This window comes from Triticum aestivum, chromosome 4A, assembly GCF_018294505.1.
Source record: "Triticum aestivum cultivar Chinese Spring chromosome 4A, IWGSC CS RefSeq v2.1, whole genome shotgun sequence".
Lineage (NCBI taxonomy): Eukaryota > Viridiplantae > Streptophyta > Magnoliopsida > Poales > Poaceae > Triticum > Triticum aestivum.
This window is the reverse complement of record NC_057803.1, coordinates 7,085,917-7,113,640: the sequence shown is the minus strand read 5'-3', so window position 1 is coordinate 7,113,640 and position 27,724 is coordinate 7,085,917. Positions and strand designations below refer to the sequence as shown.

Here is a 27,724-nt window from a genome sequence, read left to right as displayed (position 1 = left end):
TCCAACTCGCTCGAGCTCGACTCGTTTGCAGCCCTAATTGTGTACAATACGTAGATGGTCTGCCGGTTTTAGCCACATGAATTAAGAAAATAAATTAATCCTTGGCACTTACGGCTAAAGCTAGGCACACCATTAATGTGGGAAAAGGTTTAAGTCCCATCGCTGCTATGTAACACGCACACACGCAATAGCACCTTATCTTCTTCCCTATTTTTTGCGAGGAACAATAGCATCTTAGTTTTAGCAAAACAGTAGCGGCACTGCATATTATTGGATAGAGTTTTTCCTTACATATGCCACCAAAGTGACGCCATGGTCCATCTCCATAGTGTTGTTGTTCGATGGCTTTATAATTAACGATGATCATCACCACCACACTGCCTTTTACTGCACGTACATAATGACCATTCCTTTCCTAGAAAAATGGAAATATATCGTCATCAACTAATGAGAATTGCTACTACCAGTTGGCACGGTAGCGCCGTGTGCGTCCTATATAACTCCTCGCAGTTCTTCCCTTTAAGCAAACTCATCTCAGTAGATCGTTCGCCACTTGTACGAGTACGTACTCGGACGTGATGGCTAACTCGGGCGCCTTGATCCTTCTCATCTCATTGGTCCTGCTAGCCGGGGCTGCCTACATCCGCCGTGAGCCAGGCCACGCGGACGGAAGCTTCGCCGACACACACCTCCACTTCTTCATGCACGACGCTTACGACGGCCCGCGCCCCACGGCCGCGCTCATCGTCACCGGAAGGGAGCCGCTCCCACTACCGTCTGACGACGGCGCCACCGGCGGGCAGGCAACCTCCTCCTCCCCGCGGAGGTTCGGCGACATCGCCGTGATGAACAACGCGCTCACGGAGGGGCCCGAGCGCGGCAGCGTACGAGTCGGCACGGCGCAGGGGTTCACCGTGCGCGTCGCCGAGCACGGCGCCGTGAACGACCTGAGCCTGCACCTCGTGCTCGAGGCCGGCGAGTACGGGGGAAGCTCGCTGGCGGTGAAGGGCAGGGTGGACACGGGCGCCGCGGTGCGCGAGTCCATAATCGTCGGCGGCACCGGCCGCTTCCGCTTCGCGACGGGCTACGCGCTGAGCAGGAGCTACGACTACGACGTCGCCAACGGAGGAGTCGTGGAGATCGATGTGTACGTGCAGCTTCGACTAGTTTAATTATATGCTGCATGCATGTCTGGCCGGCGTATGCGTCGAGTGAGCATACTGAATTTTAACCGGTGACATCCAGGGGACAAAATGAAATAAAGAGATAATTGCGTGAACAACCTCACAATTTCAAGTATGTGTGCTTTAGACACATGTGTTGCAAAAATATGCACCTTTATGGTCTTTGATTTTTTTATTTTCGAGAAAATATCCAAAGTGTTGATATGTATCTTATACCCGATATTTATCAAGGAAAACAAGAGTTGATACAAAGGAATGACAACTCATCACAAAACGACTTGTAGAGAGTAAAGTTACCTCGAAAATCATATTTGTCGTCTTCCTCCTATTGTTATCCGCCTACCAGAGCATGAAACTTATCGAACAGAGCATGAAACTTACTGAACAAGTAGCAAGGAAAGGGACATCTGCTACACTCCCACCATACAAGACTTTGAAGACGCTATAGCCACTCACTGCGAATAAAGAGATCTGGTAACCGCTGAACGAACATCAGGTGGACAAGCACCCCAAGCAGCACACGCTTGCAATTCTTCACCATCAATCCAAAGGGTTGGAGAAACCGAATATTGCCGCTGAACAAAACAAGAAAAGAATTCGAAATCACAGCACCAAAATCCAGCCAACTACTTCTCCTGATGGGCACACCAACTACCAAGATTCAGATAGAGCCAATAAATCTAGCAGCACTTACCCTCACTTGCCCTTTGGCAAGGGCGGATCAAACACCATTGATGTAGGAAGAAACCGAAGAGACTTTAGTCCAACATGCCATCGTCGCCACCATCTAATTGATGCCACCGCAGGAACAAAGAACAAAGTTTAAGAGAAACACGTGGACATGCAAGGACTAAAATCTACGGAAAAGCAGGTACCAACTCCCCTGACTATTAACGAGGCTGCCAGACATGAGATAAGAGGGGGGCCAAGGCGGTGGTGCGGAGGGAACCCTGTGGTCTCCGATGTTGATGGAGCTTGCACTCGCAATTCGCAAACATGTGGTGCCATGGATGACACTAGCCCACCGCATTATCCACCATCTTTTTTCATCGAACAACTATCTTGGTTAAATGAAGTTATACACATGCCAGAAGATAACAGAACATAACAGTTTTAGCTTGTAGGAGCATATACAACCATGGCACATGCATACACCCATAAAACTCACACCAAGTGACTTCAACACTTTATTGAAACTAGTTACATACACAGGTCCTGATGTGGCCAAGCCGGCATATCACTTTAGCTAGTTATGTTCCCTTAGATTGTTGGTCACAAACTTAGGCATTGCCCTTATTTACTGATAGCACACAATCAATATCAAACTCACGACATTAAACATAGCCCACATTATCGAGGCACTTGGCACACATTCTTAAGGATAGACCTCGATGACACCTCGAGGTCCCAGTTTCTTGAAGATTTTATAGTCGCTAAATCCTGCTTTTGTAAAGATTGTGCTCCAGTCATTTTCATCTCGTTGACGTCCTCTTGTACATACTAACATGAGCATATCCACCAACAGTTGGGTTTCTAACATTTCTTTGGATGATGAGCCGACTACTATATCTATGACAATAACCTTTCCCCCCATTTCGCGGGACGGAATGGCCTTCTTGCATTGAGCCAGGATATTGATGCAATCTTCGTCGTTCCAGAAGTGCAGAACAAGCTAGCATGAAAAAACTTACATATGGTCAAGCAATTATTAACAATTTTGGACATTAAATGTATTTGTGCATACATCTTAATTAGTAGCTATTACATAGTTGAATGGAGTTACTCTCAAAATAATGAGAAAATGAGACTAGTCCTACCGTTAGTTCCCCAAGAGTGAAAATTTGTTTTGGAAAAGTTTATAAAGACAACACCTCATACCTTAAGCATCACAGATTGAGCAGGTGGAATGGTATGGAATAGGTCACCAGCGACATAGTTAATGATACCATCACTCGGGACTTTCTCAATCACCTTCGGAAGGTCCAACACATTGCACTTGATATGCGGGAAGGCCTTGACAATAGCCCTAGCCGTCGTTCCATCACCACCACAACAATTGGTGAGTGACTGCACCCCCTTGAATAAGTCATGGCATTCCCGCAATATGGTGCTGATCCCCAAATGGTCATGGGCAGCCAGAGCTTCATGGAACACCTTGTCTGACTCTGGGTCGAGGAGCGCCATACTCTCCTCGAAGAGTGTGGCACCGTGCACATCCTCAAATGGTGATGGCGATGGTGCGATGTCCTTCTTGAACCAGTCAGCTAGCCCCAAGGCCGCCTCTATGTAATGTCTTGAGGTTGTGGCAAGCACAATGGCCTTCTGGCTAGCCTCACCATCAATGAATACACCATCCACCAGGAGATATGATAGCGGGACGAGGGAGTAGGTCCCCTCCTTAGGGGATGCTAAGGCGCCTGATGTGGCCAGCAACCGCAAGACACGGCCAAGGTATGGTGTCTTAGATGGTGGGAGGGACAGTGCGGTGACAAGCTCGGGCAACGATGTTGTGCCGCCGAGTCGGTGTATCGCAGTAGGGATACCGAGCTGGACAGCGCACCTGAGTGCTATGGCCGTGAGGTGGCACAGGCTGTGCCGCCATAAGTCAGCCTGCGCCTGAATCAGCTGGGCGTCGGTGGGGACTGCCATCGTTGGGGCATGAGCTGCCATTGCGTTGTAGTATCTCTCTTGTTGTGGTGTTGTGTGTTTGTTAACTGACTGTGCCAAGCACCAATATATATACACACACCATGCATTTACTATGTTTAGGTAGTACATCTCTACTAGCAACCAACTGCATTAAAAACACGTGGTGTGCCTATTTTGACGCTATCGATTGGGTCATATGTCTTGTTGTTTTAATTAGAAGATCTATCCATAAGTCTTCATTTGGAAATCTTGCTCAAACCCTTGAAGGACCGTATCCAAGATGTCCCATCTTGCATTTACTGTGATTATTTCTTAGGGAATCCTTCAAAATAAAAATCTGAGGTATCATTCAAATTGGAATTGTTTTGTTATTTGAGTTAAATTTATTTTGAATATAGCTTTCTTTATAAAACTGAAAAATAAAAGAAAATTATGGTACATATATAACTCTTAATTATGTATCATATACAATATGATTATTCTTGTTGTTTAGTTGGCTTTGTAGTTTTAAATTCTCAAATTGAATCAATTAAGAACCAATTTGAACTCATATAATCGAAAAATATGGAAACAGTAACCCGTTCCTTATTGGTAAACCCATTTGGCCCACTACCGCCAAAACATATGGCATAGTTTTAAATAGTGCACTATTTCAACGCTACACTGTCGCTATAGCATTTGGACGGACCTCGTGCTACACGTGTCATGTACAATTTAGCGTTATGTAGCGCGCTATAGTGTTAATTTAGCACCAAACCTAGGCTGTCGTAGCCCGTTATTTAAACCTATGACATATGATGAGAAATTATGTTAGTCTAGTTAACCTTCTTATACCGACAGTAAAGACTCCAGCATAGAATGTTGTGAGCGTATGACCATAATTATATGACCAACTCTATATCCTTTCTATACGCGCAGTGTCTATTCTTTTATCGTAATTTCATCTGACCATCTGCACTTGATGGTCTTCTCCATGTATGTAGATTCGATACCAAGAGCTCTCGCTGTTATGCATGTGTTTGTTACTTTGAGGGAAATTAAGCATTGCAGTTCTATTGGTTGGGACGTTGAGTGGAACACAAACGCCCTAGCTGTCATAACAGAAATCCACAGACATCATCATAAACAGTAGGCAGTATAGACGACCCAAAAACATTAATGCTCGGACAGAGAGTTACTACCTACAACAAAAATGTTTGATGAAGTTCTTTTTTTAGAAAAGGAGGATGATCCCCGACCTCTCCATCTAGACGATGCATGCAACCATTTTATTATTATTCACAAAAATCTTAGAAAGTAATACATCAGGTAGTCTGAAGTCATCATCTTAGAAACATTGTCACTACTCCTATTCACCTTATGAATGGGTGCCGATAGTCCGAGCCTAATACCAAACAAACATCACACCGTGCATTTACTATTTTTAGGTGGTGCGTCTCTAGCAACCAACTGCATTGAAAACACGCGTGGTGTGCCCATTTTGACGCTATCGATTGGGTTATCAGTCTTGTCGTTTTAATTAGGAGCTCTATCCATATGTCTCAATTTGGAAATCCTGCTCAAACTGCTTCAAGACCATATCCAAGATGTCCCATCTTGCATTTACTGCAATTATTTCTTATGGATTTCCTAAAAAAACTTAGGTACCATTCAAATTGGAATAGTTTTGTTACTTGAGTTAAGTCTATTTTGGAATCTAGTTTTTTCTTTGTAAAACTGGAAAAAAAATGCACATCTATAACTCTTATGTATCATATATAATATGATTATTCTTGGAGAGGGGCGATTTGACTCCCATGCTCATCTAAACCCGCCATGAACAGTAAAATCAAAACAAATACTACAAAAATTCAAAACATTCTGAATTATTATTTTTTGCATGGTAGATGTTTCAGTGCGTGAGGTTCGTGCGTAGGCATTGGATCAACAATGAGTATTTGTGTTGGATGATATTCACCATGTAACAGTCACAACCTAAAGCGATACACAATAGTTCCAATTCATCAATGTATACATGTATTCTGTATATAGTCATACATGTCTATAATAAAACCTTTCATGACATCTTATGTCCTATCCTAACAATGTATACCATCGTGGAGTTTTCACTTAGTCGACGTCAATAGGCCCAGAAGCAACATTCGTAAAATTGCTGTCGTGTGAATATAAGTTGAATAGATAAGTTAATCAATAACAATATATGTATACCATCGTGGAGTTTTCACTTAGTCGACATCAATAGGCCCAGAAGCAACATTCGTAACAACATTCGGATATAAATTGCTATCATACGAATATAAGTTGAATAGATAAGTTAATCCATAACAACATTCGTAAGGAATCTACAATTACACGACCTCTCCAAAACTTCATAAGAAATCTTGATTACCATGAAGTGGCTGTGAAAAAAGTTTTAAAAAGACAAAAAGGTTGGCGATGTAGCGCCAAGCGACCTAAGTTTAAATCACGCATATATTGGCGAGCGCATGCGCTATATAGGTTTGTGTCCATAGCACAACTCCCTCCTCTCTATGTGGTTCTAGCATTTTTAAGTCTATGGAAGGACCCCTTATAAGTTGGTCACCTACCCCTTGGCTGAGTGGGGTGGGACTAAAAAATTACCCGGCCTTTGCAGGTACAACATGCAGGTGGTGGGACAAGATACAAAGGAATTTTGCTGGTGGTGGGCCAAGATACAAAGGAAATAACATATGGGCTTCAGGCAAGCCGGCTAGTGATACAACCATCTTGACGTATGGTATTTAGGCAAGCTGGTGTTGTATTGAAAGTAACTCGCATATGCAGAACCTTCCTGGAAAAGATACAATGTGTATGTTTCTTTTTTTAGGTACATTTTGAGCATGCAAAGGTTATGAATTGATGAAAAAGATTTTATTGGTTATTTTTGGCAAACACCCCAAAAAATGCACATGTGTTTTTGGCAAAATCACAATAGTAGTACTGTATTTGAACCCTTTTTTCTTCTCCTCCGTTCTCTTTTTGCTGTTGTTTGTCTGAGCAGTCAGCCAGTTCGTTCTTTCTTTTGACATTTTGGCTACTTTGAACCAAATGGCAGCAAGCTATTCATATGCATGGGTCAGACATGGATGAATTAGGGAAGTGACATTGATGACATATCTATATCTATATCTATACCTACTAATAAAACAAGGTGTGTTTTTCCAATTTTTTCATCCGTTCACCATCAAAAAAAAATTCTGCTATTCAAGGTGGTACTAAATTTCTGTCCGTTCGTGTATTACAAAAGGAAAAACGCCACAATTCCGTCCACGGGCCGCCTGCAATGTGGCCCAGCAAAGCCAAACTATTTATTTTCGTGCCCATCCGAAAAACCCTATTTATCGCATGGGGCGTCAAATAGTCCCAGTGTCATAGGGCGCCCAACCTGGGCTGAACCGTTTTTTATTCTTATTATGTTTCTATTTTTTTTCGTTTCTTTCTCTGTTTCTTTCCTGTTTCTTTTGTATTTTTTCCTTTCAAGTTTTTCTTATTTCTCCATTTTTTCCTTAAATTCATAATTTTCAAAGGAGTTCGTAATTTCGGAAAAAATGATTTTTAAAAAAAATGTTCAGAATTCCAAAACATATCCTGTTTTATAAAAATGTTCAGAAATTTATATATTTTTTCTCATTCTAAAATTTGTCCAAATTTTAAAAAATGGAATGTGTTTTTAAAAATTGTTTGAGATTTTCCAAAAAAATGCGTTTTAAAAATGTGTGCAAATATGAAAAATATTCTTGTTTTAGTGAAATATTCGCAAATTCTAAATAATTTATGAGTTCAAAGAAACCCATTTCTAAAATTGTTCTGAATGTTCAAAATATGTTTCCTTTAAAAAACACAAATTCAAAAAATGTTCATGTTTTTATGAAAGATTCATGCGGAGATCTTTTTTGGTGGACATGTCAATTATCTCTCCCGTTGCTTTTTGCAAAGAAATGTCTCTCCCGTTACAACGCACGGGCATCCGTGCTAGTGCTTCCTCGCATAATTAACAAGCTAGTTAGGAGTAACCTCCCCTCAGCATACACTGACTACTCCCTCTTTATCAAAATAACTAATCAACGGTTGGATCTCATCCCACATCTACTGATTGTTGCCTCGCTTCTCCAAGATGATCCACACCTCATTCTGGATCAGAGTCAAGATCATCTAGAAAAAATGTCCCCTTACAAATAAGATCAGCTACACTTGGCATTTGAAGCTCTGTACATACATGGCAAATATCAAATAAAATCTGTTGTTTTTCAAAGGCTAAAGAAGCCAAGTCTAGCATACACAAAAAATCATCACGATCCAGTATATAAATCTATATCAATCAAGAATGATAAACAAGGAGAAAAGGACATGAATCATGATCAATTTCAAAGCTAGTTCAATATCCAACACTTCGGCAGCCAACAAACAAAGCACAAGCACTCGCCACCAATAGTTCAATGGGTTTTTATCATTTATGCCACTAGTTGTGTCTCACTACTCTATTTTGCCATTAGAAGTTACAACTACTCAAAAATACCATCGATCCGTGAGATGCTTGCTCAAAAATGCTATTAGATATATAAAAAATTCCAATGAAAAAAAATTCCATCGTTTCGTTAGATGTTTGCCCAAAATGCCATTAGATATTGTTATTTTCACATCAAACCTGTTGACCATGTTATATGACAAAAATAAGCCTAGCGCACATGTCAGTTCTCTCTGTCTCACAATGATAAATGTGGCCCCACTTGTTAGTAGTAACCAAGCGAACAATTTTACAAGAAAATAAGAACGCTATTAGGATCAAGTAGGCCCCACACTTTATTATAGTGAAATAAAGGGATAGCTGACATATCGGTCCATAGGTATTTATATCATTATAACATTGCAAAAGAGATTTGAAATCACAATAATGGTGTCCAGTGGCATTTTTGAGCATGTGTCTAACAAAGCAATGGCATTTTTGAGCGGTTGAAATTCCTATTGGCAAAACCGAGTAGTGGGACACAACCGGTGGCATAAATGATAAAAACCCTTCAATGGCCAACCCAATTACAAACCAGGCATATCAATTACCCCCGCCGATCCAAAAAAAAAGTATCTTGGTTGAAGCCACGACACTTTTTTTTTGGATCGGAGGGAGTAGCAAGCACTTGGCCAACATACAGATCACACAAGTAGCCTCTTCGGCCAACAGGAGGCCGAAAAGTCCCTCTTCGGCCAACAGGAGGCCGACGGGGTGATACTTTTGATTTTTCTCCATTAGGGTGTATAGTTTCCGAATTTGCTATAAAAATCATCATAGTTTCAAAAAAAAATCTCATAACTCGAAGGCAAGGTACAGAGCACAGTACAGAGGACTTACCGTCGGAGTTGTAGCGGATGCCGAACATCACACGACTGCAGATGCTGATGCCAGGACGGCATAGTTCATGTTCTTGCCGGTCAACACGCCTGCAGATGGGGACATCGTTTAACCGCCTCTAATGTTCATGTCGCCTGCTCCAGGGCTTGGGGTGGACGGAGCTTGCTCTCCTGTGCTGGGACACTGCAGGAATCAACAACAACTCTCGTCAGTTTCACGACCCACACAGAACATATATGCTAGTGCATCTCAGCTTATGAAGCTACAACATAGGTATCCATTGGACATATAAAACTATGTTTACTGTAATAAGGATGCTAATTTGCTGCACAGAACGCTAATTTGCTGCACAGAACATCACGAGAATCTACTTCTGTTGTCAGTTTTCATGACGCACACAGAACATAGTGGTTTATTTCAACCTAGAAAGCCAAAACATATGCATCCATTGGAAATTTTGTAATAGTGTCAAAGGATGCTAATTTGTTGTGTACGGCATCACGGGAAGAGAAAGAAACAACACGCAATTTCAAACCTACGGAGAAATCGTTTAAAAAAAAGAAACCTAAGGAGAAATTGTATCTAGCACAACATTGTAGGCTGGAAGAATAACAACAGCCTTGAACGTTGGGCGCGGAAATATTTGCTAGTAAATATAATGGAAGTAACATCAATTGTACTACAAGTCAAAAGAAATCAGTTCAACAGTAACATGAATTGCACATATTGGAATTTGCGCTCCTTGTAACGAATGTGCTTTGACTAGATAAAATTACAGATAAATAAGATGTTGGCGAGGATGCCTACAATGACCTGAAGGTCACGAAGCTAGAGCATCTTGGCAACTGGTGATGTAGGCAGCAAGGAAAAAGAGGAAACTAAACTATTCGTTGGAAACCTTGGCAAAGTTGCCTCATAACCACATGAACTTAAATAATACTTCAACTAACAAAAAGTACTCCAAAACATTTTATGCTTGCCTCAAGACTCACGGGGAAAGATGTTGGCAAGGATGCCTTCCATAAACCAAATAAGTCAATGAGCTCAAACAACCAAGCAACTAATGATATAGGTAACAGGGAAAAGGAGGAAACCAAACTATATATTGGAAACCTCGGCAAAGTTGCCTCACCGTATCCCAATGATCAATGAGATCTAGTGATCATAACTTTTGGAACTGCAAAATGCATATACTTCATTGCAGCATATAAGCAGTATAGAACTACCAACTATGTTCACAAGTATGCATACCATATACCTAAGAAGGGCAATGAGCTTGAGCACACAATTGACAATGTTATAGGCAAAGTTGACGCACCAGATCCCAACAGTAAATGAGATCTAGTGACCAGAGCTCACATATATCAACAGAGTTTGGAGAATACATGCACATACTTCGCTGCAGTATATAGGCAGTGTGGAACTAGCACTACTAAGTATGTTGGCAAGTATGCATACCATACTACACCTAATAAGGTCAATGAGCTTGATTGAGCAAACAATCAACAAATGTTATAGGCAACACGGAAAAAGAGGAAATCAAACTGTATCTTGGCAGCCTTGGCAAAGTTGCCCCCAAAATCATGAGATTATGATCCAAAAACTATGACTGGGAGTATAGCAAGCGACCATAAAAAATTAAATATGAACTTATCTTACAAGTGTTGGCATGGAAGCTCATTCATTAAACCATCAGCTTGATAAATATAAAAAATTAAAACATCCAACAGCAAGCATGATTTTGGCAACAAGGAAAAAGAGGGAACCAAACTAAGTGTTGGTAACCTTGGCAAAGTTGCCATGCTAACTACAGGAACCGGTGCATTGATGTTCAAAAGCAAAGCATCTCCTACAAAAGCAACTAAAAAGATATGACCATATGAAGGAACAATATAACTGCTGATAGCAACTTGGCTACTTAAGACACAGTATGAAAAAATATTAAAAAATGCCCAATTATGCAAATCAATGAGACGTAGCACATGCGTATGACAAGGTACATTCCAGAAATTTTAAAAAAGATTAAACTCTCCATCTGATTCAGTAAGGGGGAATTCGCCAAGTGTTGTCAAGCCCATAAAGGCCACTGCATGGAAGTGCTATCTAGCATTAAGAAACAATATGTTGCATATAGATAATAGTAAACTAGCAATACTTCATAATGGACGGGCTTACAGGTTATGGACGTATGACTTGGATAGCATGAACAAGTTTGGCCTTGAGGCCTTGAAGGTCGTCTTCAGCTTCCTGGTTGGCTGCTCGGCCTTCTGGTAGACCAGCGGGAACCTGATGTCTGACTTGTGAAACTGCTTAGTGTTATGACGCTTGCAGATGCTCAAGTGGACAGTGGCAGTCTTGATGATCTGGATGCAGGGGGATCTGGCAGTGACGGGAAGCCATCTCTGTACATCTCCTTGACGGGGGTGGTGTCACGGTATTCCTTGTACATGTTGTGGTAGAAAGGATGAGCATAGTACTGTGCAAGCAATATTGCCACTGAGATGAATATTTTATTGTTGAAAGCTACAGCTAGAAGCAACTAACAAGGTAATAGATCCAGCTCAATGATTATATATTTTAAGACAAGCATTATCTAAAGCAATGGGTGCTCCATCAAGCGCAGGTTTTCTATTAATGTGCTGCAGAAAGAAGGAAATGTCGATTACATCCTACCTATACAATTGTTATCGAGGACTACTAGTTGAATTTTCACTTCTGAAGTCTAGTGCTTCATCTGTCAACTCAATAAAGGATAACAGGCAATAACACCATATATATGAACATAGTACATTCCACACGATGTCATTGCTGAGTATAAACAATTTATGGTTGAAACTTCAACTGAAAACTACTAATAAGGTAACAGATCCAGTTCAATCTATTGATGTCCTGTAGAACAAAAGACGGTTTTCAGGAGACTAAACAAGAATTGAGTTAAATCCTAGTACACTCAAGTTGCAGAGCATCCAAGGCTAGTAGCACAGAAATCTCTATCTAGGATCACCTTAAATAAAGTCCAACTCGCCGTGGAGGACCAAGACGACCAAATTCCTGCAGGAAGCAGCAGGGCCCTTTGTGTAACCATGCATTTGCCTACAATCAAGAGAAGCAACTCATCAAATTTAAAATCTTAAAAAATGCCATTTTGTGACGCGGTTGTGGTTTACATGCCTATATCAAAGAAAGAAATGGCATTTAAAAGGGTGGTGTTGTTTTTAACTTGATGTTCAGCAGGCTATAATTGGCATAATGTGCTCTGAAACAACCACGTGGTGTTTACCTAGTGCTGTGCTCAGAGAAAAATCCATAAATTGCTCTAACCAAGTAAATGTAGAGTAGCATTTCATTTCATAGAACAAAAAACCATCTATATCTATAAGTAGCAGTTTAGATGTTCACAAGCCAAGATATTCACTGTTCATGGGTCTAAATATCCACAATTTATAAATCGCCAACACATGGCGTAAATGGCTCAGGTAGACATGAATAAAACAAACATGCTTCTAAAAAGGAGCAAAACATCATTAGGATTACTCTTACAAACTAGAGATCACATACAGTGGAGATATTGATTGACTACAGTGAATAAATAATACTCCCTCTGTCCGGAAACACTTGTCAGAGGAATGGATGTACCTAGATGTATTTTAGTTCAAGATACATCCATTTTTATCCATTTCTCCAACAAGTATTTCCGGATGGAGGGAGTATTTACTGAACATAGAGATAAATACATAAGGTGCCTCAGCAGCAAAGGAAACATGGTAGTACATGCGCAAGCACACACTAATCAATAATAATCGTCCCACGGCAAAGATAATTCATAGTTCTTTTAACTAACCAGGGCTTAGCATAATGCCAATACAATGATATATGTCATAACTCAAGCACATTCGTGTAGGCAGAAAAGAAACATGCACAGGCAGCGTAACACAGAATCTTGCAAGGCACAAAATATTGTGACATTTCATCGAAGACAAACAAGATTGTGGTGGCCAGAAGACCACCACCACAGATTCACACTAGATCATCGGCTCAATGGCCAACATAACAGTTGGCCACAACCAGACCAGAGAGAGAGAGAGAGAGAGACCAAGGACTCACCTGAAACGAGGAAGAGGCGGCCACCACTGTCGATGTTGTAGAAAGCTGGATGACCTCAAAGAATCAGCTCCATTTTCTGGGGAAAAAAAGAGAGGATGAAACAAAACAAGTGATACAAAAAACAAAGCTCAAGAAACTCCATATGCCCTAGAATACTAGCACTGCATACCCATATAGATTTATGTCGAATAATATCAACACGTTGATCGTAAACAGAACAGAGGCATCATGCATACCCATATAGATGCTGGATTGAACAAATACACGAAAATAGCAACTTAAGCAACTCGACATTGGCAATTCAGGATGATAACAAATCACATTTGATATAACCACTAACACATGAGCATCTAGATGATTTGACCCTTATACACAATATATATGACAAGATTAGATAAATATTGGAACACCAAGGTCAAGTATAGTGCCTACTCTGTTAATATACAATCCTACAAACAAAAACTTTCAGATCATAGCATGTCAGCATTATGTTCTAGTATTCTACTCCCGTCGTCCCATAATATAAGAGCGTTTTTGACACTATATCCCTCCGTCCCATAATATAAGAGTGTTTTTGACATCTGATAGCTACCCTGGCATATAAATCCTCTCAAATTAGACACAGGTCATCACCAAACCCTAGTGCAAGTGCAGTAAAGGATTTGTTCCTTTCATATCAAGTTCTACACCAACAAACAGCATATACAGTAGCACAATGGCCTAAAACCACCAGCAAAACCCAAAACCTAGGAAATTGCCATGGTGTAATGGCCAGCATCAAATTGATCACGGCTCGATGGCTGTTGCCACACAGAGCATGAGAAAGCAGAGGAGAGAAACCGATTGGCTTACCTATGCCGGAGTCGAAGAAGAAGCAGCCATCGGAGACGCAGAGGAAGCAGGGAGGGGGCTGTGTGTCGATGTGAGCTGGGCCACAAAAGGGAGCTCCCACTCCTTAACCAGCTCTTCCACAACTAGGTGGCATGCCTTTGAGCACGCTTTTGCAGGACCTGCGGTGGGGTAGTGAAGATCAAGGTGTGAGCCTACTGAGCATATAAAAGTTTGAATTAGAAATTTATGTGGCTGACTAGACAAGGGGTCATGACTTTGTTGAGTATTCAGTTGTTCATATATGGAACACCCCATTGGTAAAAGAAACAGCTTTTCCTGGTAAAATGGTTCATCCAACGAGCTTCCAATATATCAAGTTATTAACCATGAAAAAAGCATCATACGGTGTATGCTTTAAACAATACTGCAGCACAAACTCCAGAAAGAACAGGAGCAGATTAATTGTGTGTTGCTCTGGTCAAAATGTTCCTTGGGATTCCAGACCATCGATTACGTATGTACTACCAAATATGCAGACTACATCCATCAAAATACCTTTCAAAGGGGGTGAATCTAATATGCAGAACCTAATATGCAGACTACATCCATCAAAATACCTTTTAAAGGGGGTGAATCTAGAAAGACGAGCATACATGAACCATAGAATCTGGACCTGCCAGATATACAACTCGTGATTCTAATAGAGATCTTGGTGTGGCATGACAACCCTGAAAAATAGTACTCCCTCTCTAAACGCTCTTATATTAGTTTACGGAGGGAGTACTACCTCCGTTTGAAAATATAAGACGTTTTGCCAAAACGTCTTGTATTTAAAAACAGAGGTAGCACGAAGGAATCCTAGCGCCAAATGAGGCAATCCCTTCATTTCTTTTGTATACGTTTTGACTAGTTGCCCAATTAAAAGAGACTGGATGCTTTATTCCCTTGAACTAGCAAGTAGCAGCATCACACGGTGCTCACACTCCCACACCCAGTCATCCACGGCAGCCAAGCATGAGCACATGAGCAGTACGGCCAGAGTAACACATCCACGCACAGCAGCGCCAACAGAAACAGAAACTTGGCACTTGAGCAGCAACGACAGAGAGAAAGAGAGAGGGAGCGAGCAGGGAAGAACGACCTGAGGGATGAAAAGCTCGCGGCGGGGTGGGGTTTCCTTGGCCCGGCGGCGAGGTCGGGTAAGAGCACCTCCGCGTCAGACGAGGAGAAGGCGAAAAGGCTCGAGGTCGGCCACGGCGGCGCCGTCGATGTACGCGGTGGAGCAGAGGAGGAAGAGGACGACCGTGGCGGAGACGACGGCCGGCCGGCCGTAGCGCAAAACCGCACGGCGGGCGGCGCGCGACCTCCGGCGCTCCTCCACGGATCTGGAAGCCCCATGGACTGCCCGTTCTGGTGCCCCGTCTAGGTTAGGGAGAGAAGGTGAGGGGATAGGGAGAGGGTGGGGGCAGTGGCGGTGGCGGTGGGGAAGAGGGGCACCGAATCAACGGCGGCGGCGGCTATGTGGGTGGGAGGCAGGCAGGCAGGCAGACGAGGGAGAGGGAAAGGTAGAAGATTGCATCGGGGGCTGGGGTGAGGCGCGGGTTAGGTTGCCCTCCTTCTTTTTGGTCAATTTTGCGCGCGTACGGTCAATTTTGGCACTACTGAACTAGCATCTGCTCAAAAATATACCCAAATTAGTATAATGCCCATGTGTTGCCACGGATTGCTGAAATATATATAAAAATAATGCATATTAAATTTCACAAGTACTCCCTCCGTCCGAAGAGAGTAGATAGTAGTACAATATAACACAGACACAATTACGTAATAATTGAAGTCCAGTGCACCTGTAATGTAAACTAATAACAAAAAGGTAAATTGACAATATATACATATAAAGCGATGATCCAACTAAAATATATCACAAATTATTAAGATCTTTTGATGCGCTTACGAAATTCTCGCACAATATATCAGAAAAGTTGTCTTTGGCTTCATTTTGCACAATGTTTTTTCAAGTATAATAAAAACTGTTTTCCCAACTCATACCCATCATATAAAAGAAATATATGTAGTTAGTGGAAGGTCTTAAAATGTGTAATGGACAATACTCACCGTGCAAACCGGCTTCATCAGTTCTTTACCGTTTCATGAGACCATTTTTTTTCTCGAATACGCACGAGTGTGCGTACTAGATATTTGTAAAGTACATACGGATCTGAATGTCGCAGATCCATTGACTAAACCTTTTCCACAAGCAAAACATGATCAACACAAGAACTCTATGAGTGTTCGATTCATCACAATGTAATTAGATTATTGACTCTAGTGTAAGTGGGAGACTGTTGAAAATATGTCCTAGAGGCAATAATAAAATAGTTATTATTATATTTCCTTATTCAAGCATAGTGCCTCGCCGTGCTAACGCGTACTCCGGTTGCTGCTGCTGCCTGCTCCTTTGGACGCAGACGAGCATCAGCTCCACGCCGGGCCCCTCCGCCATCTATTTGGTCGACGGATTGCGAAACCCGACGCGCTCCGCCACCAGTGACCTCGCCGGCGACGAGCCGTCGGCCTAACTCCAGTTAGTTAGGGTGAAGAGTTGTTGGGTTTCGTAGTAATTTCAAAAAAAAAATCCTACGCACACGCAAGATCATGATGATGCATAGCAACGAGAGGGGAGAGTGTTGTCTACGTACCCACGCAGACCGACTGCGGAAGCGTTGACACAACGTAGAGGAACTAGTCGTACGTCTTCACGATCCAACCGATCAAGCACCGAAACTACGGCACCTCCGAGTTCGAGCACACGTTCAGCTCGATGACGATCCCCGGACTCCGATCCAGCAAAGTGTCGGGGAAGAGTTCCGTCAGCATGACGGCGTGGTGACGATCTTGATGTACTACAGCAGCAGGGCTTCGCCTAAACTCCGCTACAGTATTATCAAGGACTATGGTGGCTGGGGCGCCGCACACGGCTACGGAATAGATCACGTGGATCCACTTGTGTGTTCTAGGGTGCCTCTGCCTCAGTATATAAAGGACTAGAGGGGGGAGGCTGGCCGGCCAAGGTGTGGCGCGCCAGGAGAGTCCTACTCCCTCTGGGAGTAGGATTCCCCCCCCCCCCCAATCCTAGTTGGAATAGGATTCGCGGAGGGGGAAAAGAGAGAGAGGGGGCCGGCCACCTCTCCTAGTCCTAATAGGACTAGGGGAAGGGGGAGGCGCGCAGCCCATGTAGGGCTGCCTCTTCTCTTTTCCACTAAGGCCCATCATGGCCCATTTAGCTCCCGGGGGGTTCCGGTAACCTTCCCGGTACTCCGGTAAAATCCCGATTTCACCCGGAACACTTCCGATATCCAAACATAGGCTTCCAATATATCAATCTTTACGTCTCGACCATTTCGAGACTCCTCGTCATGTCCGTGATCACATCCGGGACTCCGAACAACCTTCGGTACATCAAAATGCATAAACTCATAATATAACTGTCATCGTTACCTTAAGCGTGCGGACTCTACGGGTTCGAGAACAATGTAGACATGACCAAGACACGTCTCCGGTCAATAACCAATAGCGGGACCTGGATGCCCATATTGGCTCCTACATATTCTACGAAGATCTTTATCGGTCAGACCGCATAACAACATACGTTGTTCCCTTTGTCATCGGTATGTTACTTGCCCGAGATTCGATCGTCGGTATCCAATACCTAGTTCAATCTCGTTACCGGCAAGTCTCTTTACTCGTTCCGTAATACATCATCTCACAACTAACATATTAGTTGTAATGCTTGCAAGGCTTATGTGATGTGCATCACCGAGAGGGCCCAGAGATACCTCTCCGACAATCGGAGTGACAAATCCTAATCTCGAAATACGCCAACCCAACATGTACCTTTGGAGACACCTGTAGTACTCCTTTATAATCACCCAGTTACGTTGTGACGTTTGGTAGTACCCAAAGTGTTCCTCCGGTAAACGGGAGTTGCATAATCTCATAGTTATAGGAACATGTATAAGTCATGAAGAAAGCAATAGCAACATACTAAACGATCGGGTGCTAAGCTAATGGAATGGGTCATGTCAATCAGATCATTCAACTAATGATGTGACCTCATTAATCAAATAACAACACTTTGTTCATGGTCAGGAAACATAACCATCTTTGATTAACGAGCTAGTCAAGTAGAGGCATACTAGTGACACTAAGTTTGTCTATGTATTCACACATGTATTATGTTTCCGGTTAATACAATTCTAGCATGAATAATAAACATTTATCATGATATAAGGAAATAAATAATAACTTTATTATTGCCTCTAGGGAATATTTTCTTCAGTCTCCCACTTGCACTAGAGTCAATAATCTAGATTACACTGTAATGATTCTAACACCCATGGAGCCTTGGTGCTGATCATGTTTTACTCGTGGAAGAGGCTTAGTCAACGGGTCTGCAACATTCAGATCCGTATGTATCTTGCAAATCTCTATGTCTCCCACTTGGACAAGATCCCGGATGGAGTTGAAGCGTCTCTTGATGTGCTTGGTCCTTTTGTGAAATCTGGATTCCTTTGCCAAGGCAATTGCACCAGTATTGTCACAAAAGATTTTCATTGGACCCAATGCACTAGGTATGACACCTAGATCGGATATGAACTCCTTCATCTAGACTCCTTCGTTCGCTGCTTCCGAAGCAGCTATGTACTCCGCTTCACATGTAGATCCCGCTACGATGCTTTGTTTAGAACTGCACCAACTGACAGCTCCACCGTTTAATGTAAACACGTATCCGGTTTGCGATTTAGAATCGTCCGGATCAGTGTCAAAGCTTGCATCAACGTAACCTTTTACGGTGAGCTCTTTGTCACCTCCATATACGAGAAACATATCCTTAGTCCTTTTCAGGTATTTCAGGATGTTCTTGACCGCTGTCCAGTGATCCACTCTTGGATTACTTTGGTACCTCCCTGCTAAACTTATAGCAAGGCACACATCAGGTCTGGTACATAGCATTGCATACATGATAGAGCCTATGGCTGAAGCATAGGGAACATCTTTCATTTTCTCTCTATCTTCTGCAGTGGTCGGGCATTGAGTCTTACTCAACTTCACACCTTGTAACACAGGCAAGAACCCTTTCTTTGCTTGATCCATTTTGAACTTCTTCAAAACTTTGTCAAGGTATGTGCTTTGTGAAAGTCCAATTAAGCGTCTTGATCTATCTCTATAGATCTTAATGCCTAATATGTAAGCAGCTTCACCGAGGTCTTTCATTGAAAAACTCTTATTCAAGTATCCCTTTATGCTATCCAGAAATTATATATCATTTTCAATTAGTAATATGTCATCCACATATAATATCAGAAATGCTACAGAGCTCCCACTCACCTTTTTGTAAATACAGGCTTCTCCGAAAGTCTGTATAAAACCAAATGCTTTGATCATACTATCAAAGCGTTTATTCCAACTCCGAGAGGCTTGCACCAGTCCATAAATAGATCGCTGGAGCTTGCACACTTTGTTAGCTCCTTTTGGATCGACAAAACCTTCCGGTTGCATCATATACAACTCTTCTTCCAGAAATCCATTCAGGAATGCAGTTTTGACATCCATCTGCCAAATTTCATAATCATAAAATATGGCATTCGCTAACATGATTCGGACAGACTTAAGCATCGCTACAGGTGAGAAAGTCTCATCGTAGTCAACCCCTTGAACTTGTCGAAAACCTTTCGTGACAAGTCGAGCTTTGTAGACAGTAACATTACCATCAACTTCAGTCTTCTTCTTGAAGATCCATTTATTCTCAATTGCTTGCCGATCATCGGGCAAGTCAACCAAAGTCCATACTTTGTTCTCATACATGGATCCCATCTCAGATTTCATGGCTTCAAGCCACTTTGCGGAATCTGGGCTCACCATCGCTTCTTCATAGTTCGTAGGTTCATCATGATCTAGTAGCATGACTTCCAGAACAGGATTGCCGTACCACTCTGGTGCGGATCTTACTCTGGTTGATCTACGAGGTTCAGTAGTATCTTGATCTGAAGTTTCATGATCATTATCATTAGCTTCCTCACTAACTGGTGTAGGTGTCACTGAAACAGTTTCTTGTGATGTACTACTTTCCAGTAAGGGAACAGGTACAGTTACCTCGTCAAGTTCTACTTTCCTCCCACTCACTTCTTTCGAGAGAAACTCCTTCTCTAGAAAGGATCCATTCTTAGCAACGAAAGTCTTGCCTTCGGATCTGTGATAGAAGGTGTACCCAACAGTCTCCTTTGGGTATCCTATGAAGACACATTTCTCCGACTTGGGTTCGAGCTTATCAGGTTGAAGATTTTTCACATAAGCATCGCAGCCCCAAACTTTAAGAAACGACAACTTTGGTTTCTTGCCAAACCACAGTTCATAAGGCGTCGTCTCAACGGATTTTGATGGTGCCCTATTTAACGTGAATGCGGCCGTCTCTAAAGCATAACCCCAAAACGATAGCGTAAATCAGTAAGAGACATCATAGATCGCACCATATCTAGTAAAGTACGATTATGACGTTCGGACACATCATTACGCTGTGGTGTTCCGGGTGGCGTGAGTTGCGAAACTATTCTACAATTTTTCAAATGTACACCAAACTCGTAACTCAAATATTCTACTCCACGATCAGATCGTAGAAACTTTATTTTCTTGTTACGGTGATTTTCAACTTCACTCTGAAATTCTTTGAATATTTCAAATGTTTTAGACTTAAGTTTCATTAAGTAGATATACCCATATCTGTTTAAGTCATCTGTGAAGGTGAGAAAATAATGATATCCGCCACGAGCCTCAATATTCATCGGACCACATACATCGGTATGTATGATTTCCAACAAATCTGTTGCTCTCTCCATAGTACCGGAGAACGGTGTTTTAGTCATCTTGCCCATGAGGCACGGTTCGCAAATACCAAGTGATTCATAATCAAGTGGTTCCAAAAGTCCATCAGTATGGAGTTTCTTCATGCGCTTTACACCGATATGACCTAAACGACAGTGCCACAAATAAGTTGCACTTTCATTATCAACTCTGCATCTTTTGGCTTCAACATTATAAATATGTGTATCACTACTATCGAGATTCATCAAAAATAGACCACTCTTCAAAGGTGCATGACCATAAAAGATATTACTCATATAAATAGAACAACCATTATTCTCTGATTTAAATGAATAACCGTCCCGCATCAAACAAAATCCAGATATAATGTTCATGCTCAACGCTGGCACCAAATAACAATTATTTAGGTCTAATATTAATCCCGAAGGTAGATGTAGAGGTAGCGTGCCGACCGCGATCACATCGACTTTGGAACCGTTTCCCACGCGCATCGTCACCTCGTCCTTTGCCAGTGCCCGCTTATTCCGTAGTCCCTATTTCGAGTTGCAAATATTAGCAACAGAACCAGTATCAAATACCCAGGTGCTACTGCGAGCTCTAGTAAGGTACACATCAATAACATGTATATCACATATACCTTTGTTCACCTTGCCATCCTTCTTATCCGCCAAATACTTGGGGCAGTTCCGCTTCCAGTGACCAGTCTGCTTGCAGTAGAAGCACTCAGTTTCAGGCTTAGGTCCAGACTTGGGTTTCTTCTCCTGAGCAGCAACTTGCTTGATGTTCTTCTTGAAGTTCCCCTTCTTCTTCCCTTTGCCCTTTTTCTTGAAACTAGTGGTCTTGTTAACCATCAACACTTGATGCTCCTTCTTGATTTCTACCTCCGCAGCTTTCAGCATTGCGAAGAGCTCGGGAATAGTCTTGTTCATCCCTTGCATATTATAGTTCATTACGAAGCTCTTGTAGCTTGGTGGCAGTGATTGGAGAATTCTATCAATGACGCAATCATCCGGAAGATTAACTCCCAATTGAATCAAGTGATTATTATACCCAGACATTTTGAGTATATGCTTACTGACAGAACTGTTCTCCTCCATCTTGCAGCTATAGAACTTATTGGAGACTTCATATCTCTCAATCTGGGCATTTGCTTGAAATATCAACTTCAACTCCTGGAACATCTCATATGCTCCATGACGTTCAAAACGTCGTTGAAGTCCCGATTCTAAGCCGTAAAGCATGGCACACTGAACTATCGAGTAGTCGTCAGCTTTGCTCTGCCAGACGTTCATACCATCTGGTGTTGCTCCAGCAGCAGGCCTGGCACCTAGCGGTCCTTCCAGGACGTAATTCTTCTGGACAGCAATGAGGATAATCCTCAAATTACGGACCCAGTCCGTATAATTGCTACCATCATCTTTCAACTTTGCTTTCTCAAGGAACGCATTAAAATTCAACGGAACAACAGCACGAGCCATCTATCTACAATCAACATAAACAAGCAAGATACTATCAGGTACTAAGTTCATGATAAGTTTAAGTTCAATTAATCAAATTACTTAAGAACTCCCACTTAGATAGACATCCCTCTAATCCTCTAAGTGATCACGTGATCCAAATCAACTAAACCATAACCGATCATCACGTGAGATGGAGTAGTTTTCAATGGTGAGCATCGTTATGTTGATCATATCTACTATATGATTCACGCTCGACCTTTCGGTCTCCGTGTTCCGAGGCCATATCTGCATATGCTAGGCTCGTCAAGTTTAACCTGAGTATTCTGCGTGTGCAAAACTGTCTTGCACCCGTTGTAGATGGACGCAGAGCTTATCACACCCGATCATCACGTGGTGTCTGGGCACGACGAACTTTGGCAATGGTGCATACTCAGGGAGAACACTTCTTGATAATTTAGTGAGAGATCATCTTATAATGCTACCGTCAATCAAAGCAAGATAAGATGCATAAAAAGATAAACATCACATGCAATCAATATAAGTGATATGATATGGCCATCATCATCTTGTGCTTGTGATCTCCATCTCTGAAGCACCGTCATGATCACCATCGTCACCGGTGCGACACCTTGATCTCCATCGTAGCATCGTTGTCGTCTCGCCAATCTTATGCTTCCACGACTATCACTACCGTTTAGTAATAAAGTAAAGCATTACATCACTATTGCATTGCATACAATAAAGCGACAATCATATGGCTCATGCCAGTTGCCGATAACTCGGTTACAAAACATGATCATATCATACAATAAAATTCAGCATCATGCCTTGACCATATCACATCACAACATGCCCTGCAAAAACAAGTTAGACGTCCTCTACTTTGTTGTTGCAAGTTTTACGTGGCTGCTACGGGCTTAAGCAAGAACCAATCTCACCTACGCATCAAAACCACAACGATAGTTTGTCAAATAGACTCTGTTTTAACCTTCGCAAGGACCGGGCGTAGCCACACTTGGTTCAACTAAAGTTGGAGAGACAGTCGCCCGCAAGCCACCTGTGTGCAAAGCACGTCGGGGGAACCGGTCTCGCATAAGCGTACGCGTAATGTTGGTCCGGGTCGTCTCGTCCAACAATGCCGCCGAACCAAAGTATGACATGCTGGTAGGCAGTATGACTTATATCGCCCACAACTCACTTGTGTTCTACTCGTGCATATAACATCAACATAAAGAACCTAGGCTCTGATGCCACTGTTGGGTTTCGTAGTAATTTCAAAAAAAATTCCTACGCACACGCAAGATCATGGTGATGCATAGCAACGAGACGGGAGAGTGTTGTCTACGTACCCACGCAGACTGACTGCGGAAGCATTGACACAACGTAGAGGAAGTAGTCGTACGTCTTCACGATCCAACCGATCAAGCACCGAAACTACGACACCTCCGAGTTCGAGCACACGTTCAGCTCGATGACGATCCCCGGACTCCGATCCAGCAAAGTGTCGGGGAAGAGTTCCGTCAGCACGACGGCATGATGACGATCTTGATGTACTACAGCAGCAGGGCTTCGCAAAACTCCGCTACAGTATTATCGAGGACTATGGTGGCTGGGGCGCCGCACACGGCTAAGGAATAGATCACGTGGATCCACTTGTGTGTTCTAGGGTGCCTCTGCCTCAGTATATAAAGGACTAGAGGGGGGAGGCTGGCCGACCAAGGTGTGGCGCGCCAGGAGAGTCCTACTCCCTCTGGGAGTAGGATTCCCCCCCAATCCTAGTTGGAATAGGATTCGCGGAGGGGGAAAAGAGAGAGAGGGGGCCGGCCACCTCTCCTAGTCCTAATAGGACTAGGGGAAGGGGGAGGCGTGCAGCCCATGTAGGGCTGCCTCTTCTCTTTTCCACTAAGGCCCATCATGGCCCATTTAGCTCCCCGGGGGTTCCGGTAACCTTCCCGGTACTCCGGTAAAATCCCGATTTCACCCGGAACACTTCTGATATCCAAACATAGGCTTCCAATATATCAATCTTTACGTCTCGACCATTTAGAGACTCCTCGTCATGTCCGTGATCACATCCGGGACTCCGAACAACCTTCGGTACATCAAAATGCATAAACTCATAATATAACTGTCATCGTTACCTTAAGTGTGCGGACCCTACGGGTTCGAGAACAATGTAGACATGACCGAGACACGTCTCCGGTCAATAACCAATAGCGGGACCTGGATGCCCATATTGGCTCCTACATATTCTACGAAGATCTTTATCGGTCAGACCGCATAACAACATACGTTGTTCCCTTTGTCATCGGTATGTTACTTGCTCGAGATTCGATCGTCGGTATCCAATACCTAGTTCAATCTCGTTACCGGCAAGTCTCTTTACTCGTTCCGTAATACATCATCTCACAACTAACATATTAGTTGTAATGCTTGCAAGGCTTATGTGATGTGCATCACCGAGAGGGCCCAGAGATACCTCTCCGACAATCGGAGTGACAAATCCTAATCTCGAAATACGCCAACCCAACATGTACCTTTGGAGACACCTGTAGTACTCCTTTATAATCACCCAGTTACGTTGTGACGTTTGGTAGTACCCAAAGTGTTCCTCCGGTAAACGGGAGTTGCATAATCTCATAGTTATAGGAACATGTATAAGTCATGAAGAAAGCAATAGCAACATACTAAACGATCGGGTGCTAAGCTAATGGAATGGGTCATGTCAATCAGATCATTCAACTAATGATGTGACCTCGTTAATCAAATAACAACACTTTGTTCATGGTCAGGAAACATAACCATCTTTGATTAACGAGCTAGTCAAGTAGAGGCATACTAGTGACACTAAGTTTGTCTATGTATTCACACATGTATTATGTTTCCGGTTAATACAATTCTAGCATGAATAATAAACATTTATCATGATATAAGGAAATAAATAACAACTTTATTATTGCCTCTAGGGCATATTTCCTTCAAGAGCCCCTTCACGTTGGTGGTTACATAATGCAATACATATGCACCCCAACTCCACCGCTAATATAGGAGGCTACGTACTCGTTACTCTACCCACCGATAGTGCCACAAGGAAATCACCCATGTAGGGCTGCCTCTTCTCTTTTCCACTAAGGCCCATCATGGCCCATTTAGCTCCCCGGGGGTTCCGGTAACCTTCCCGGTACTCCGGTAAAATCCCGATTTCACCCGGAACACTTCTGATATCCAAACATAGGCTTCCAATATATCAATCTTTACGTCTCGACCATTTAGAGACTCCTCGTCATGTCCGTGATCACATCCGGGACTCCGAACAACCTTCGGTACATCAAAATGCATAAACTCATAATATAACTGTCATCGTTACCTTAAGTGTGCGGACCCTACGGGTTCGAGAACAATGTAGACATGACCGAGACACGTCTCCGGTCAATAACCAATAGCGGGACCTGGATGCCCATATTGGCTCCTACATATTCTACGAAGATCTTTATCGGTCAGACCGCATAACAACATACGTTGTTCCCTTTGTCATCGGTATGTTACTTGCTCGAGATTCGATCGTCGGTATCCAATACCTAGTTCAATCTCGTTACCGGCAAGTCTCTTTACTCGTTCCGTAATACATCATCTCACAACTAACATATTAGTTGTAATGCTTGCAAGGCTTATGTGATGTGCATCACCGAGAGGGCCCAGAGATACCTCTCCGACAATCGGAGTGACAAATCCTAATCTCGAAATACGCCAACCCAACATGTACCTTTGGAGACACCTGTAGTACTCCTTTATAATCACCCAGTTACGTTGTGACGTTTGGTAGTACCCAAAGTGTTCCTCCGGTAAACGGGAGTTGCATAATCTCATAGTTATAGGAACATGTATAAGTCATGAAGAAAGCAATAGCAACATACTAAACGATCGGGTGCTAAGCTAATGGAATGGGTCATGTCAATCAGATCATTCAACTAATGATGTGACCTCGTTAATCAAATAACAACACTTTGTTCATGGTCAGGAAACATAACCATCTTTGATTAACGAGCTAGTCAAGTAGAGGCATACTAGTGACACTAAGTTTGTCTATGTATTCACACATGTATTATGTTTCCGGTTAATACAATTCTAGCATGAATAATAAACATTTATCATGATATAAGGAAATAAATAACAACTTTATTATTGCCTCTAGGGCATATTTCCTTCAAGAGCCCCTTCACGTTGGTGGTTACATAATGCAATACATATGCACCCCAACTCCACCGCTAATATAGGAGGCTACGTACTCGTTACTCTACCCACCGATAGTGCCACAAGGAAATCACCCATGTAGGGCTGCCTCTTCTCTTTTCCACTAAGGCCCATCATGGCCCATTTAGCTCCCCGGGGGTTCCGGTAACCTTCCCGGTACTCCGGTAAAATCCCGATTTCACCCGGAACACTTCTGATATCCAAACATAGGCTTCCAATATATCAATCTTTACGTCTCGACCATTTAGAGACTCCTCGTCATGTCCGTGATCACATCCGGGACTCCGAACAACCTTCGGTACATCAAAATGCATAAACTCATAATATAACTGTCATCGTTACCTTAAGTGTGCGGACCCTACGGGTTCGAGAACAATGTAGACATGACCGAGACACGTCTCCGGTCAATAACCAATAGCGGGACCTGGATGCCCATATTGGCTCCTACATATTCTACGAAGATCTTTATCGGTCAGACCGCATAACAACATACGTTGTTCCCTTTGTCATCGGTATGTTACTTGCTCGAGATTCGATCGTCGGTATCCAATACCTAGTTCAATCTCGTTACCGGCAAGTCTCTTTACTCGTTCCGTAATACATCATCTCACAACTAACATATTAGTTGTAATGCTTGCAAGGCTTATGTGATGTGCATCACCGAGAGGGCCCAGAGATACCTCTCCGACAATCGGAGTGACAAATCCTAATCTCGAAATACGCCAACCCAACATGTACCTTTGGAGACACCTGTAGTACTCCTTTATAATCACCCAGTTACGTTGTGACGTTTGGTAGTACCCAAAGTGTTCCTCCGGTAAACGGGAGTTGCATAATCTCATAGTTATAGGAACATGTATAAGTCATGAAGAAAGCAATAGCAACATACTAAACGATCGGGTGCTAAGCTAATGGAATGGGTCATGTCAATCAGATCATTCAACTAATGATGTGACCTCGTTAATCAAATAACAACACTTTGTTCATGGTCAGGAAACATA

The 27,724-nt window shown here is 42.7% G+C and overlaps 2 protein-coding genes and 1 long non-coding RNA gene across 4 annotated transcripts; 1 reads left to right on the top strand and 2 right to left on the bottom strand.

Moving 5' to 3' along the window:
• Positions 1 to 517: 517 nt before the first annotated feature.
• On the top strand, positions 518 to 1,418 carry LOC123084738 (dirigent protein 1). Its single transcript, XM_044506233.1, has one exon. The coding sequence runs from the start codon at positions 579 to 581 to the stop codon at positions 1,170 to 1,172; it is 594 nt and encodes a 197-aa protein (XP_044362168.1). The 5' UTR covers positions 518 to 578; the 3' UTR covers positions 1,173 to 1,418.
• Positions 1,419 to 2,279: 861 nt separating this feature from the next.
• On the bottom strand, positions 2,280 to 3,905 carry LOC123084737 (flavonoid O-methyltransferase-like protein Os11g0303600). Its single transcript, XM_044506232.1, has 2 exons — positions 3,063 to 3,905; positions 2,280 to 2,856 (listed from the first exon to the last, which is right to left on the bottom strand). Exons 1-2 carry the CDS (start codon positions 3,852 to 3,854, stop codon positions 2,560 to 2,562), a joined length of 1,089 nt encoding a protein of 362 aa, XP_044362167.1. The 5' UTR covers positions 3,855 to 3,905; the 3' UTR covers positions 2,280 to 2,559.
• A 4,173-nt stretch (positions 3,906 to 8,078) lies between these two features.
• Positions 8,079 to 15,706, bottom strand: LOC123084739 (uncharacterized). 2 transcript variants are annotated; one of them, XR_006439387.1, is made up of 6 exons: positions 15,275 to 15,706; positions 14,155 to 14,312; positions 13,303 to 13,378; positions 12,203 to 12,291; positions 11,374 to 11,674; positions 8,079 to 9,381 (listed from the first exon to the last, which is right to left on the bottom strand). It is a non-coding gene; the product is annotated as an uncharacterized lncRNA (long non-coding RNA). The 2 variants fall into 2 exon arrangements; XR_006439388.1 differs by having other exon boundaries at positions 11,374 to 11,638.
• Positions 15,707 to 27,724: the final 12,018 nt, after the last annotated feature.

Coding starts and splice junctions, on each gene's coding strand:
- LOC123084737 (XM_044506232.1), bottom strand. CDS start 3,854: ATGGCAGCTCATGCCCCAACGATGGCAGTCCCCACCGACGCCCAGCTG. Junction 2,857..3,062: donor CTCAATCTGTGATGCTTAAG/GTATGAGGTGTT, acceptor TTTTCATGCTAG/CTTGTTCTGCACTTCTGGAA.
- LOC123084738 (XM_044506233.1), top strand. CDS start 579: ATGGCTAACTCGGGCGCCTTGATCCTTCTCATCTCATTGGTCCTGCTA.